The sequence below is a fragment of the Aethalodelphis obliquidens genome, unplaced genomic scaffold, assembly GCF_003676395.1.
Source record: "Aethalodelphis obliquidens isolate GAN/ISIS:26980383/991018 unplaced genomic scaffold, ASM367639v1 scaffold33, whole genome shotgun sequence".
NCBI classification, from domain to species: domain Eukaryota; kingdom Metazoa; phylum Chordata; class Mammalia; order Artiodactyla; family Delphinidae; genus Aethalodelphis; species Aethalodelphis obliquidens.
In genome coordinates this window covers 8,694,313-8,708,087 of record NW_020837977.1, presented here as the reverse complement: position 1 = coordinate 8,708,087, position 13,775 = coordinate 8,694,313, and the positions used below count along the sequence as shown (strand labels likewise).

The window sequence follows — 13,775 nt, the reverse complement described above, 5'->3', positions numbered from 1 at the left end:
TCACCAAAGAGAGTTAAAAAAAAAAAAAAAAAAAAAAAAAAAAGCTGTGAACTTGGCTGACCCGGACTTTCATCCCAACTCCACCATCAGCTCTGCAAATCCTTTTTCCTTTCTGGAGTTCCACTTCCTTAGGTATTAAATAAAAGGATTGGACTATGATTTTTTTTTTTTTTTGGTCTCCTTCAGTTCTGATGCTCTGACTTTAAAAGACCATATACAGAATAAAAATGCACACTGTTATATCAGCTTGAAGTGCAAAATTCTGAGTGCCCATTTGGGTGGATTATTTCTTTAGGAGAACCGAGTGGAAGGAAGAATGGGTTGGCATTCATTAAATATAAGAGTGACCACAGAGAGAGAGAGAGAGAGACTGCTAATTATTTCACAGTACGTTCCTCCAGATCCAGCCATTATCTCCTAGCCTCCCTTGCAGCTGAGGGCATCTAACTGATTCTGGCCAGTAAGGAGTGATGTTTGAACTTCTGGACTGTGCTTTTAAAGGAAAGAGGAGTGACCATCCCTTTCCACTTTCCTGCTGGCTGGACTGCAGAGCTGGAAGACTCCTTCCTAACAAATTTGGGAGATGAGTGTTGAGCACAGCAGAGGTATAGGACAGAGGGAGCCTGATTCTCTGGCACCATCAACTATACCAGTTTTGGATTTTTACATGAGAGAGAAGTAAATTTCTCATTTAAGCCATTGAATTTTGGGCTCTTTGTTCTAGCAAAAAAAGTGAAAGAAAAACAAAACAACCCAACAGTATCCTTAATAACATAGATATCAAAATAAGAAAATGTTTTACTATTTTCAAAGTGTGCTGAGAAAAAGAACAAAGATGGTAATTTTGTTGAAGAAAACCCTTTAGAAATTTGCTTCAACCTTTAATAAGAAAACTTTAAGGAAACTTACTGTACTACGAAGAACCAGATCCTAACGCTTCATATTCTGCATTCTGCTTTATCATAAAGAAGTTAATGCCCAGAGGCAGGTTGGGAAGGCATTTATTTGGCAAAGCAAATTCTAATCCTATATTCTAGTTATTTACCGATTGATCATAATGAAGACTCTAAAACAAAAGTTTTAATTTTCCGTTCAGTAATTCCATGTATAAAGACAGAAAACATAATGCTTTTGTAGCTTGCACAATCTAGGCTGTGAAGTCATGAACCATTAACATCCTTCACTGCTTTTCACAGGGTGGAAGTGATTAGGCTTAATGGCATTACCCAGAAAGTATCCTGGCGCCGTAAAATAAAAGCTCCATCATCAGACTGGGCTCCAAGGGAAACGCTCCTCCTTCCACCAGCTCAGGGGCAGGAGGAATGCTGATCCCTATGGAGTACCGTCTGTCTGTGAGTCCAGGTCAGGGGTGGGAGCTGTAGCACTGTGCATCCTAACAAGCAAAGCTGGAGGTCCCGACACACAACATATGGCAGGGAAGAAAGCTTTTTGTGTAATCAGCTGATAAACAACCCACACTTGGGGGCTGCACTTTGCGCTAGTGCCTAAGGAAAACCGAAAGTAATCTCCCACTAATTAGGGCCAAGTGCTAAAAGGAACTTCCAGAAGACACTAGAGAACTATTGTATTAACCACAGACCAACTTGCGGGGGCAAAAGTTCAAAAGCAACCTTAGAGCCCACCATACACCCTTCCCAGAGCCTCATGCCTCCACTCTGTATCTATCCTGCACGTTTCAATCTATCATTCATGATCCGAGATGCCTCCTCCTTGCTTTAGGCCCTTATTATGAGGAAGGCCTGCCTGCCTTGTTAAAGATGAGCAAGGCTGAAGCTCTCTGTTCTCTCATTAACAGGGGAGCTGCAGGGCTGAGGAGAGTGAAACAGAGACAGAGGAACCACAGTCTGATTAGAGAGGCCTTGAGGGCCTGGCAGAGAATGGATTTGCTGGATTTGTAATAGGTAGCCAAAGTAGATCTTTGAGCCAGAGAGTAACACAACAGAAGTCTTAGAGCATCAGTCTGAGAAAGGACTATAGGAAGGTAGATCAGCGAGCAGAAAGTTACCTTAACCTAGGCTGAGATAAAGACGTCCTAAATATGGCTGGTGGCTATTACAAAAGAGGACAGGTAGGATTCTTTTTAGGGGTATGGAAAGAACTAGAGATAAGCTTGCTCTTTAAGAAAGAAATAAGATGCAGGGCAGAAATAGAGACACAGATGTAGAGAACAAACATATGGACACCAAGGGGGAAAGTGGCGGAGGAGGGAGTGGTGGGGTGAATTGGGAGACCGGGATTGACATGTATACGCTAACATGTACAAAATGGACAACTAATAAGAACCTGCTGTATAAAAAATAAATACAATTCAAAAAACAAAGAATGAAATAAGAGGATAGTTGAAGACCTAAAGTAGAGCTCATTAAGGAAACACAGTGGAGAATAAACAGGCTGACACCACAATTTGCCAGACTGAAAGGGGTACACTGCCAGTTACTACCCCGGAACAGCAGGTGCAGATCAGGACAGTCCCTGGCAAGTGAGGATTCATGGCCATCCGATCTGAAAAGAGCTTTAACCACCAACATAGACGATAACTCTCAGCTCATCTCTTGTGCTCTAGCCCTAGGCTTCCAGAAGTTCAGAACATTCCAAGGAAGCCACCATCAGAGGGCAAAAGACTTAAAAGCTTCTGTTGAGAGATGGAGGGGACTAGCTAGAGAGGTAAAGGTGGAAGACGGGATGACGTCCCTGAAGTCAAATCTGTTCCCGAGTCCGTGTATTTCTCAGTCCTCTTCAATGTCACATCCAAATTTGGGGCCTCTTTGCTTACAGGATTTCGAGAACCAAACTGCCTTAAGAAGTCTTATTTCCTTCAAGTCTAATTCCTGGATCTCCATGTCCCGTTCTCATGGATGACTAGTGAACTTGACAAATAACTGGGGTGTGGGGGGGGTGGCAGGATGGGGGACAGGGATGGGGGTGGGTACAGCACGGACACTGGCTAATCAGGATGCAGCAGCGGGCAAGTGGGCTGTGACCAGCCTGCACACGCCTATGCTCATGGGAAAGAGGCCGGTCACTGGAGCTTCTCCCCGAGAAAGAAAAGAGAAGGCAACAGGTCTTCACCAAACGCAGGGCTGGAGAGGAAGGAGGAGTCCGGGAGGCCTCGCAGGCAGACCCACAGCACCAGGGGGTTCCGTCCCCCGGAGCAGCTCTGGCGGCAGAAAGTCTGTGTTCTCTCCACCCGCAACCCAGGTACCTGAAGGCTGGGTGACCGGAATAGGGGAGGCCTGGGAAGGGATTCCTACCCGCCTTCTTGGTGCCTAGATCTCTTTTAACGCTCCCACAGTAGGCTGCTCATCCCATACAGCACTCAAGCACTGTGTACATCTTAATATTATGTGTGGGGCTGCTTTCTTTGCTAAATGCAAGCTCTCAGAGGGCCTCAGCTCTGCTGACCAATGCTCTGGGCACAAGTAGGCACCGGAATAATACTCACTGAAGGAATGAGGCACACGCCCATGGCCACTTTCTGTGCTATCAGGGTGGAAAGACCGCTAAGTGCCAAGAACCACGCAATACCCATGCTATTGCATTTAATCCCCACAACTTGGCAGGGAAGGTTCTAATATTGTCTCCATGTCTCAGGTGAAGAAATTGAGGCTCAGAGAGGTTAAGGAACTTACCCAAGGTAACAGAGCTACTAGGTGTGGGAAAGCAGAAATCGAAAGCCAGGCAGTTGAACTTCAGGACTTACCAACATTATACATGAAGAAAGTACCAAATAAGTGGTTCTTGAAGAATCACAGCCACTTTGGTTCTTCAGCATTGCCAGAGTTTATCGTGTCACTGGCTTAGATCTCCTTTACCATCACTAGAAAAATCTACCCTAATTTCATGTAAAGCAGAAGATCCTTATTGTTTGCCCTCAGGATCACAGTATAATAAATAACTAGGTCTGCTTCCAGGAATACGAGGCGACGAGGGAAAAGGAGAACACAGAGTGACATTTGCCCTAGTCAGAGTCTCATTCACTGATGTTTGTTTATCATCAAAATGTTTGACGTGCATTTGCAGCCCCTGAAGCCTGCATACAGAGTATCAATAAATGTTATTTGATGTCAAGTTATTTCCCACACTTAGCTTCATGCCCTTCCTATGTATTTTTAAATCTTCCTTGTGTGTAATTTGATGTAGTTATCCAAAAAGATATTCGTTTTTGTCAGATTTTCCTTGTAGTCTCTACATTTTTATCATGAGATGCTTAAACCTGCTGTTTCCCAAGCGCCTATGATACAGCTGGTACCACGCAATCGTTACCAGTTTGTGCAGAGAGAAGACTAGGCTCATTAGATGCTCTCAGGAAGCACGTTGGTCTGCCCTGAGTGTTCTGTTTTTTGTCCATGCTCAGAGTCTTGCAAATGATAATTATTATATTCAACCAAGACTTACAAAAATATTTTTTTAACAAAAATGCAAGAAATAGGGCTGCTTCATAATTACTACCAACACCACCAAAACAAATTACTTAAGGGACAAAAATGAGGGTTTAGAATGATAAATTTGTATGGGCAATAAAGATAATGCTCAATACTATTCTACCAGGTCATTCTACCAGATTCTTAGCTAGACTTGCAGAAAGTAGTTTCTGGGGAAGTAGAGCAAAATAATCCCAAACCTAGGCAGAATTTCTGTCTTTGGTGATGAGAGAATGATATGTATCTAATGAAGGGAAGGTAAAAATCCCCCATTTTCGATGGTGAGTATGCTCTGAAACCTCTCTGGTTTTGGAGAAGCTCTCCTGTGATGGACAGGGAAGGCTCCCTTCAGTGTCTCATGTTTCATCTTTTTCTTCCAACTTTCAGTCACCTTTCATTTGTACATTTGGGACTAACTTATTAGGTAGCAGCCAAAGAGAAAATGGCAACTATTACTTTCTTTGCAGAACAACAGAAAAGGTAGTGCAACTTCGTCCACAAAGATTCCAAATTCTCTAAGAAAAGGCCGCCGCCTTCGGCCTCGTTTCTTCTAAGTGGCGTTTAGGGAAGTGTGCACACCTGCTCCCCTGAAACAGGCCTGGTCACTTACCATTGATGAGGGCCACACACTGAAATCATTATGGTCGGGGCTACCTCTGAGCAGAGGAGCGAGGTCCTGCACCGCACGGGCGCATCTAAATCCGTGATATGTTTATCACAGGCCTGACGTCCATTAAGAGTCGGAGTAAACGCCTCCACACCTTGGCCCGCACCGTCAGTCACTAAACACGTTTTCCTTACCCAGGGCTCCGAGGGCGGACCGTGTGTCCAGGAGACGTAAGAGCAGTCCTCAGATGTTAACTCCTGTTTCTCCCGGGAACACCGGGGTGGAAAATTTGGGGATTGTATTAGCCCTTATCCCCACCAACACCTCCACCCCCATCCTGCGTCCCCTTAAACTGAGGGAACAATTTCCTCCGTAAGTACTGTATTCAGGGGAACTCTAAAGCAGTGCCCAGATTCTTCAGGAGAGAAACAGAAGCAATTTTCTTTTCCAGGATCACACTTATAAATCCTTCTCTACGCGACTCCTAGGAAGAACAACTTTGCTTCAACACCTGGCCGTCATTCAGATGGATATGAAAGTTTTCCTCAACTGGCCATAATTGAGCAACTGTAGTCTATTTAAAAAGATTTAAGGGGAGGGGGAAGGGGAAGCTGGGACGAAGCCAGAGAGTGGCATAGACATATACACACTACCAAACGTAAAATAGATAGCTAGTGGGAAGCAGCTGCATAGCACAGAGAGATCAGTTCTGTGCTTTGTGTCCACCTAGAGGGGTGGGATAGGGAGGGTGGGAGGGAGACGCAAGAGGGAGGAGATATGGGGATATATGTATAGCTGATTCACTTTGTTATACAGCAGACGCTACCACCACATTGTAAAGCAATTATACTCCAATAAAGATGTTAAAAAATAAAATAATAAGCTACAACGATATATTGTACAGCACAGGGAATATAGTCAATATTTTATAATAACTTTAAATGGAGTAAAATCTCTAAAACTTTTGAATCACTATGTTGTACACCTGAAACTAATATAACATTGTAGGGCTTCTCTGGTGGTGCAGTGGTTCAGAATCTGGCCGCCAGTGCAGGGGACACGGGTTCGAGCCCTGGTCCAGGAAGATCCCACCTGCTGCAGAGCAAGTAAGCCTGTGCGCCACAACTACTGAGCCTGCGCTCTAGAGCCCGAGCTGCGCAACAAGCCACCGCAAATGAGAAGCCCGCGCACTGCAGGGAAGAGTAGCCCCCGCTCGCTGCAGCTAGAAAAAGCCAGCATGCCGCAAAGAAGACCCAATACAGCCAAAATTAAATAAATTTTAAAAAAGAAACAACTAACATTATAAATCGACTACACCTCAACTAAATAAATATTTTTAAAATAAGAAAAAAAAATTAAGACCCTGGTTTTCCTCCTGTGTAGAAAGGAACTAGAGGAGCTATTTAAGGCTCTTCCAGCCCTAAAATACAGGAATGCCGTAATTTCCAGATTCAAAGAACGACCCCTTGCAAATTCAAGCAAAGCACTCGCTGCATATTTCGAAGCAACTCTTCAGGATAATAGGACATGCGCAGTCCCAGCCGCTTTACACGCAGCCCCGTGCCTCGTTATGCGAAGCAAACACAAAGCGTGCTGACCCACAGAGCGGGGAAATACAAATGGTTTTCCCCTTCTGTGTTTCTCCCTTCAGAAAAACACCCATAATTTTACAGTTGGCTATGTTTATTCTTATTTTGAGTTGACTCATTTGCATCGCTCAGGTTAGAAAATCTAATAACCACTCTGTAGGCTAACAAGCACTCAAAAAAAAAAAAAAATGCCCACACGATTTTTAATCACTGGTGAATTTCCACCCACGGCTTCTGCATACAATCCTAAAGGGGAAGCTTTAGTTTTCAGGTCACAATTCACGTGTCACAACAGCATCCTTCCTGCCGAGCAACCACCAAGGCAAATACTGCACATACTGACCACCACTATTCCAAAGACAGAATCCCCATCAACAGTGGTCCACGGCTGAGGTTGGCACGTAATAAACAGCATGAGAAACTACACTTGCGTCCACCACATTCTCTCCAAAGAGCCAGGGACTGCATATACATTTACTGTTAGGTGACCAGGAAAGCATACAGATTCTACATACGCAGAGTCTACGGACCAGAGAAAGTGAGGCACACTCGGGCGCATACCAGCCCCCTGACCGGAGTCCAAGCTGATCGGGACATGAGAGTCTCTCCACTTACCCCGCATAGCTGCTGCTGTAAAGATGGCTGTGTCCTGGGTGCAGAATCTTCAAAAAGAGCAAGCAGAGAGGCAGAAAAGCAGCTCTCTGGCTCCTGGGCTTCCCGAGGAACTCCATAGTGCGAGGATGAGAGGGGCTGAAAGTTCTTCCTGCAGTCACAGCCACCCGAGGCTGGAGGTGGCTCCCAGCGCGCCCTCCACACAGCTCACGGTCCCTGGGAAAGCGTGGGGAGAGGGCTTAGGAGGGAGCAAAATGTGACACTTCTTTCCAGCCTCAGAGGAAAAAAAAAAAAAGTTCAAGCAGCTGAGGGAGGGAAGTTGCTGTTCAGACTTGGTCTTGGGATGAGAAGCAGCAGCTTCTGCCCACACACAGCCCTGCGCAGCCCCGCGCTGAGCTCCAGGCTCCCCTCGAAGGGGCTGGGCCTCCCCGTGCTGACTCACCGCAGGGGTTTGCTGGGTGTCGCTTCATTAGGGTAACTCCTCTTTTTGTCCTCTTGTTTTTCGGGGCTTTTTTTTTTTTTTGGCTCTTCAAATTTAGGCCCCTAACTTTTTTGGACAACCTTCCTGCTACCCTAATTGCAAAAGACTTGTTTGAGGATGAGCTAAACACGCAGACATAGAACATTCCAGGCTTCATGTTTTGATCTACCATGGCAAATTTCTACAGGGAGTCCACATTCCGAAATGCACAGTGAACAGTCTTGATGAGCTGTGGCCCCTGGGTGTGGCCAGCCGGTCGTGGTCCCCGCTCCTACCTGCACCGGGACGGGCAGCTGCTTCCCTGGGCTTCAGGGAGCCCCTGTGCTGATTCCATGGCGGCAGCATCCAGACCTGCGGCTATTTCAAAGGTTCTCATGGGGGAACTGGAGGCCTCTGGGTGCTAAACCACCTTTCCTGCACATTTGGAATCACTTAGGGAGATGGGCTATTTAAATCAGAATTCCTGGGGGGTGGGATCAGTTGTTGAAAAAGCCCCCCAGGTGATTCCAATATTTAGCCCCCCTGCTGGTCTAGAGCGGGACTTCTCAAACTTGGCCCTGCACGCACATCACCTGGGGATCTCGTTAGAGCGCAGCTTCTGAGGCAGCAGGCTGGGGCTGGGGCCTGGGCTTCTGCATTTCTAACAAGCTTCCAGCTGATGCTTGGACTGCTGGTCCTTCAGTCACACTTCGAGGAGCCAGGCTTTACTTTAGAATGAGGTCTGCTTTTTCTTCTCTCTCTAAAAGCTAGAGGGTGGAGGGAAACCTTGGAGCAAGCCAGTTCCTTCTTGTTTTTCCCAAGTTGGTGATGAAGAAGGCTTTTTTGCGTTCACTTGCTTCTACCCCAATACACTGGAAAACCCATCCAGGATATGCTTTGCTCTAGTAAATAAGAACATTGTTATCTAGGGTGTCCCCTGCTCTCCTCCATACCCAGTCCTTGTCGTGCTCTCTAGAAGATGGTGAGCCAGCATCCCTCTATCCCACTCACTCATTTACTTCTCAAATTTCCTGAAGAGTCATGACCAAGAGCTCCTGTACCTTCTAACATGATAGCCAGAGCCTCTGGTAGAAGGACCAAATCTTTCCCCATGTTCTCCACCTGGGGAGCTGACTTTGAGTCCTATGAGTTTGGTCCATAACAGCTGAAATGATTTTCATCTGAGATGATTCTCTAGAGTTTTCTACAGCTACCCCAGGATTGAATCTCTTCTCTGCATCCCCTTCCCTAACACACAGTATGTCTGCTCCTGTAGGGCACAGCACTTCGATTTTAAGTGTCTGCTTTCCTCACAAGGCTGCCTTCTCCTTGAATGCACAGCTATACCCCTTTCATCTTTGTACTACTGCCTCTTCTCTCCTAGAGGGAACAGTGTTCACTGAAGGAATGATCAACCGTGTTTGTTGAGTGAGTGCCGAACCTGCGAAGGGATTCATTCAACAAACATTTACTCTGTGGTCTCTGTATCCGGATAGAGGAGAGGCCACCTGGGCAGCCGAGAGCTGTATGGGTGCCTTTGAGGAGTAGATGTGCCCAGGCCTCCTGGGTTTTTTTCTTGTTTGTTTATATTGTTGTTTTCTTCCTTCCTGACTTCCTGGCCTAGTGCTTTGGTCTTTGTGAACTGGTGAGGCTGTGCTGCAAGGCTCACAGGGATGTTTCCTGGGGCCTTTTCTACAAGGCCAAGAAAGCCTATACGACAGTCAGTGAGCTGTTGAAATAAGAGGTTACTGTGTAAATAAAACACTTCATCTCGTTGCATTTCGTTATGTCAGAGCAATGTATAAATCTGTCATATTATATCACAACATTAAACCAGGAATGTTCAGTCTCGGACTGGGGATTAAGCTCATTCTCAAATCATCCTGAAGGGTTGGATCCAGCGAACACGTTTAGCAAAGGCTCTCCAGACTCTGAGACCGAGGTAATCATTTCCTGGGCTATCACAAATGCAAAACACCCTGGAGACATCCTATAAACTTCCTAAAAATTTCAGATCAAAGAGAGGTTCTCAAACAATAGAAGCCATTCCCAACAATCTTCCTCTGCTTTTCTAAGGACCAGGTTATCTGATCAGACTTCCCTTGGAGTAGATAAGCGCCCATAAAATGAGTGATAAATGGAGTCCATTTAGCAAGTGGGAGGAGAAGAGATGGTTTTATAGATGGATTCAAAGATAAAAGCTCCATTTTTAAGGCACTGAGAGGGAGTGAATTATTAAACCAGTTAGAGACTCAGAGACGGAAAGATGAGACATTCTATTTATCGGCTATGCCTCTGTCATATTTTGGTTGAAGAGTGAACTTTATTAAAAGAAATATTATCCTGCAGAGAAAAAAGGAAACTACAATAGGGAAAGGAAAACATCATCCTTGATTTGGGTCCATTGTGGTGGATGATTAGATAATGTTTAATGTCTCTTCCAGATCTGGAATTCTGCGATGCTATGGGGGAAGATTTTGCAAATCCCTTTCTCAGGGATATGAGCGAGAGCCATATAGATGAATTTTGGTAAAGACCTCATGAGAAGGTGGAAGGGTGGGTTTGGGCTTTGCGGTACAATCAACCCTCCCCTCGCAGCTGGTTTTGTGCTCAGGCCTCAGTGTCTTATTGACAGAGACCTTATTGCCGTCTTCTCTTCTATGGCTTTCTGCCATTGTTCCAACATGTGAGGAAACAGCAAATGTGAAGTTAGGTTACTGCCTTATGCGGTCTTGGCAATTCTGTAAGGAAGTTCTGAAGCTTCCTTTAACAACACATCACTAACAGTTCCCTCCCAACCTCGTTCAGCACCGTCTTGCCCCTATGGGTTTTGTTTTGTTTTGTTTTTATTTGTTTTTGGCTGCGTTTGGTCTTTGTTGCTGCGCGGGGGCTTTCTCTAGTTGCGGCGAGCGGGGGCTACTCTTCGTTGCGGTGCGCGGGCTTCTCATTGCCGTGGCTTCTCTTGTTGCGGAGCACGGGCTCTAGGCGCGCGGGCTTCGGAGTTGTGGCGCTCGGGGTTAGTTGCTCCGCGGCATGTGGGATCTTCCCGGACCAGGGCTCGAACCCTGCATTGGCAGGTGGATTCTTAACCACTGCGCCACCAGGGAAGCCCGCCCCTATGTTTTTAATCTTTCTTTTGTCAACTCTCCACATCTCTCTCTTCCTCAGACACAAGCTACTTCTCCTCTTCTTCCTTTCCTCTCTCGCCTCCCTCCTCCTCCCCCTCTTTCCCCCTCCCCCTCCTCCTCCCTTCTCCTTTTTCTTCTTTTTTCCTGGCTTTTCAAAAGCGCACTCTTGAACCCTGACAATTTGCTTTCCAACCCTATCACCCCGATGAAGCATCCTCTTTTTTTTTTTAATGTTCCTTTTCTTTCAAAAATTGAGGTATAATTGACATAACATTATGTTAGTTTCAGGTGTATGACATGATAATTAAATATATGGATATATTACTAAACCATCACCGTAGTAAGTCTAGTTAACACACGTAGTTACAAATTTTTTTCCTGTGATGAGAACGTTTAAGATCTACTCTCTTAGCAGCTGTCAAATATGCAATACCCTATTATTAACTATAGTCAGCGTACTGTACATTACATCCCATGACATTTATTTTATAACTTGAAGTTTGGACTTTTTGACCTGCTTCTGGCAGCCACAAATGTGTTCTCTGTATCCATAGAGCTTTTTTTGTTTTTTTTTAGATTTGACATATAAGTGAGATCATACAGTATGTCTTGCAAATTTCTCTTAAAGATCAGTGGTGATCTCCAAGTGGAAAAGCTTTTGTTCACAGCCCATTCTGCATCTGTGCAGTTTCTAAGGCTGTTTACCAACTCCTATCTGAAACTCTCTTTTCTCTTGGGGTCAGGGACGTTGAGTTGTTCTGTTCCGCTCTTTCCCAGGGTTCTGTCTCTCTTCTTTGCCTGCTTAAAAAGGTAGATGCTTTATAAGGGTCTTTGTCTTGCCCTCTCCTCTTCTTGATGCGTCGTGGACAGAAAGGGGGGAACAGTTTCCTGGAAGAGATGGACTTGATTTGGGTCTGGAAGAGAGGGAAGGATTTGGCTGGATGGGGATATGAATGCTGGATAGAGATGGTCATTATTTTTAAGGAAACATTGTAAAGAAACTCATGGTCCCTAACTTTGTGACACTTTGTGCCAGTGGGGAGGCTGGGCAGATAAATAAACACATCGTTACACTTGGTGGTTTAATTAATTATATAGAAACAAATCACAGATGCTTTATTAAAAAGTGAGGAGGGAATGGATCACACGTGTAGGGTGTCATGAGGAAGTAAACATTTAAGTCAAATATGAGAAGGAGCCAGCTCTACCGAGAAAAGGGGAGTAGCGTGCCAGGAGTGAGGGCCGGAGACAAGACCATTGCAGGCACAGGGAACAGCATATGCAAAGATGTCCTGTTCAGAATTTACTGTCCTTCCTTAAGTCAAAACAGGATAAAGAGTGACATTCAGGCTCCCAGTTTGGCATTTACGGCCCTTGAAAACTTTCTAATTTTTATCTTCTTCAATATTCCCTGAATATTCTGTATCTCTTCCTTCATTTTCCTTCCTCTTGTGAGGGCCATGTCCCTCACAAAAGAAGTCTTCCTCACTCAGGTGAAAGAGCAATTTGAATAACAAGTGTGATTGATGGACAAGCCTATTATTATGTTTTAGGCCCCTGTAATTAAGTTACAAACGTGTTTTATAGAATTTATAGAGTAGAACCAAAGTTTTTTAATGTAGGAAGGTGGGAATGAGGAGTCCTATTCGCTGCTTCCAAGCAGCAAAGCAGACTTCTCCCTCCATCTTCTCCGTCTCTGCTTTTCCTTCGTTCTCTCCCTCCTTCTCTCCCATTCTCCCTGCTGTTTTCCCTTCCTTCCTGTTACCTGTCTCTAAGGCGATTATGAAGAAATGAGGTAGAGAAAACATAGATAAGAATACTTTAGAAATTACCATTCTGAACGACAGAAGAAGGATGTCTGTGTTACATCATTTGTGATATTAGTGTTCTAATGAAAATTAAGAGGCATTTGAGCTGGATGGAGCATGAGAGAGAGATTAAGAAAGTTTGATTAGGATAAAGTCAAAAGCAATAATAAACAAAGGATTGCAAAACCACTCTCCAGTCCATTTGCCTCAGGCAGTGAAAGATGATTTTTAAAAAAAGACAAAAACAAATAAGAATGGAAACAGTAACAGTGAAAAAGATTCAATTTTAAACAAAAAGACTAAGGGTGGGGGGGTGGAAATTTAAGATATAACAAAGATGGAAGAATAGGTGATAGAATTTGTTTTAAGAAAGAAAAGCTGTCTCGAGGAATGAGAGAAGTCAGACAGACAGCAATGTTCCACCTTCAGACATATTAGATGCTCAGAGGTGAAGAGATGAGAATATCGTCTTAATGCTGAAGGACAGGGAAAGAGTAAATAGAAAAATAAAGGAGCTCTATTCCAGCTGGCTTGTAGAGATAAGTGTCCTTTCAATGTCTCAAAAATTCCAAGAAAACAGGGAGCTTGAACTAATAATACTTTCAATATGCTACAGTTAAAATAAAATGTACTCTTGCAGAAACTAACTCAGAAACATTTTAAGAATCCAAGTTGATATAATTAAGGTAAACCTTTGGCAAATAAGACTAGTTGAATAATTTTGGTATAATAAAAAAAACAATATTTTCTCTGATTTATCAATATCACGTATAATGTAAAGGCACATTTTTATTCTATTTGGACCTGCTTTCTCTAAACTTATGCAGGTGTACTGATTGGTTATGAAAAATGTCACTTTTTCTACAACTAAATTGAATCATTATTTTGACAGATGCTTTATTTTAATAGGAATCATGTTTTGTAGTATGTCAGCTTGAAGATAATTTCCAAGATCTTTAGGGAGTTTAATAATAAAATGACAACCAATTGAAAAATTGGCAAAGGATCTGACTTGACATTTCTCCAAAGATCATATACAAATGGCCAATAAGCATATGAAAAAGATGCTCAACATCATTAGTCATTAAGGAATTGCAGATCAAAACCACCGTGAGATACCAGTTCATGT

At 44.1% G+C, this 13,775-nt stretch overlaps 1 protein-coding gene across 2 annotated transcripts in view; it reads right to left on the bottom strand.

Moving 5' to 3' along the window:
- The window catches only part of CPA6 (carboxypeptidase A6), a 267,852-nt gene extending 260,249 nt beyond the window's left edge, over window positions 1–7,603 (bottom strand). For both annotated transcript variants that reach the window (XM_027127949.1, XM_027127948.1), the window contains exon 1: window positions 7,254–7,603. In XM_027127949.1, coding sequence (XP_026983750.1) covers window positions 7,254–7,369 — 116 coding nt within the window. In that variant the 5' untranslated portion in view covers window positions 7,370–7,603. The remainder of the gene's footprint in view (window positions 1–7,253) is intronic.
- Between the last annotated feature and the right edge of the window lie 6,172 nt (window positions 7,604–13,775).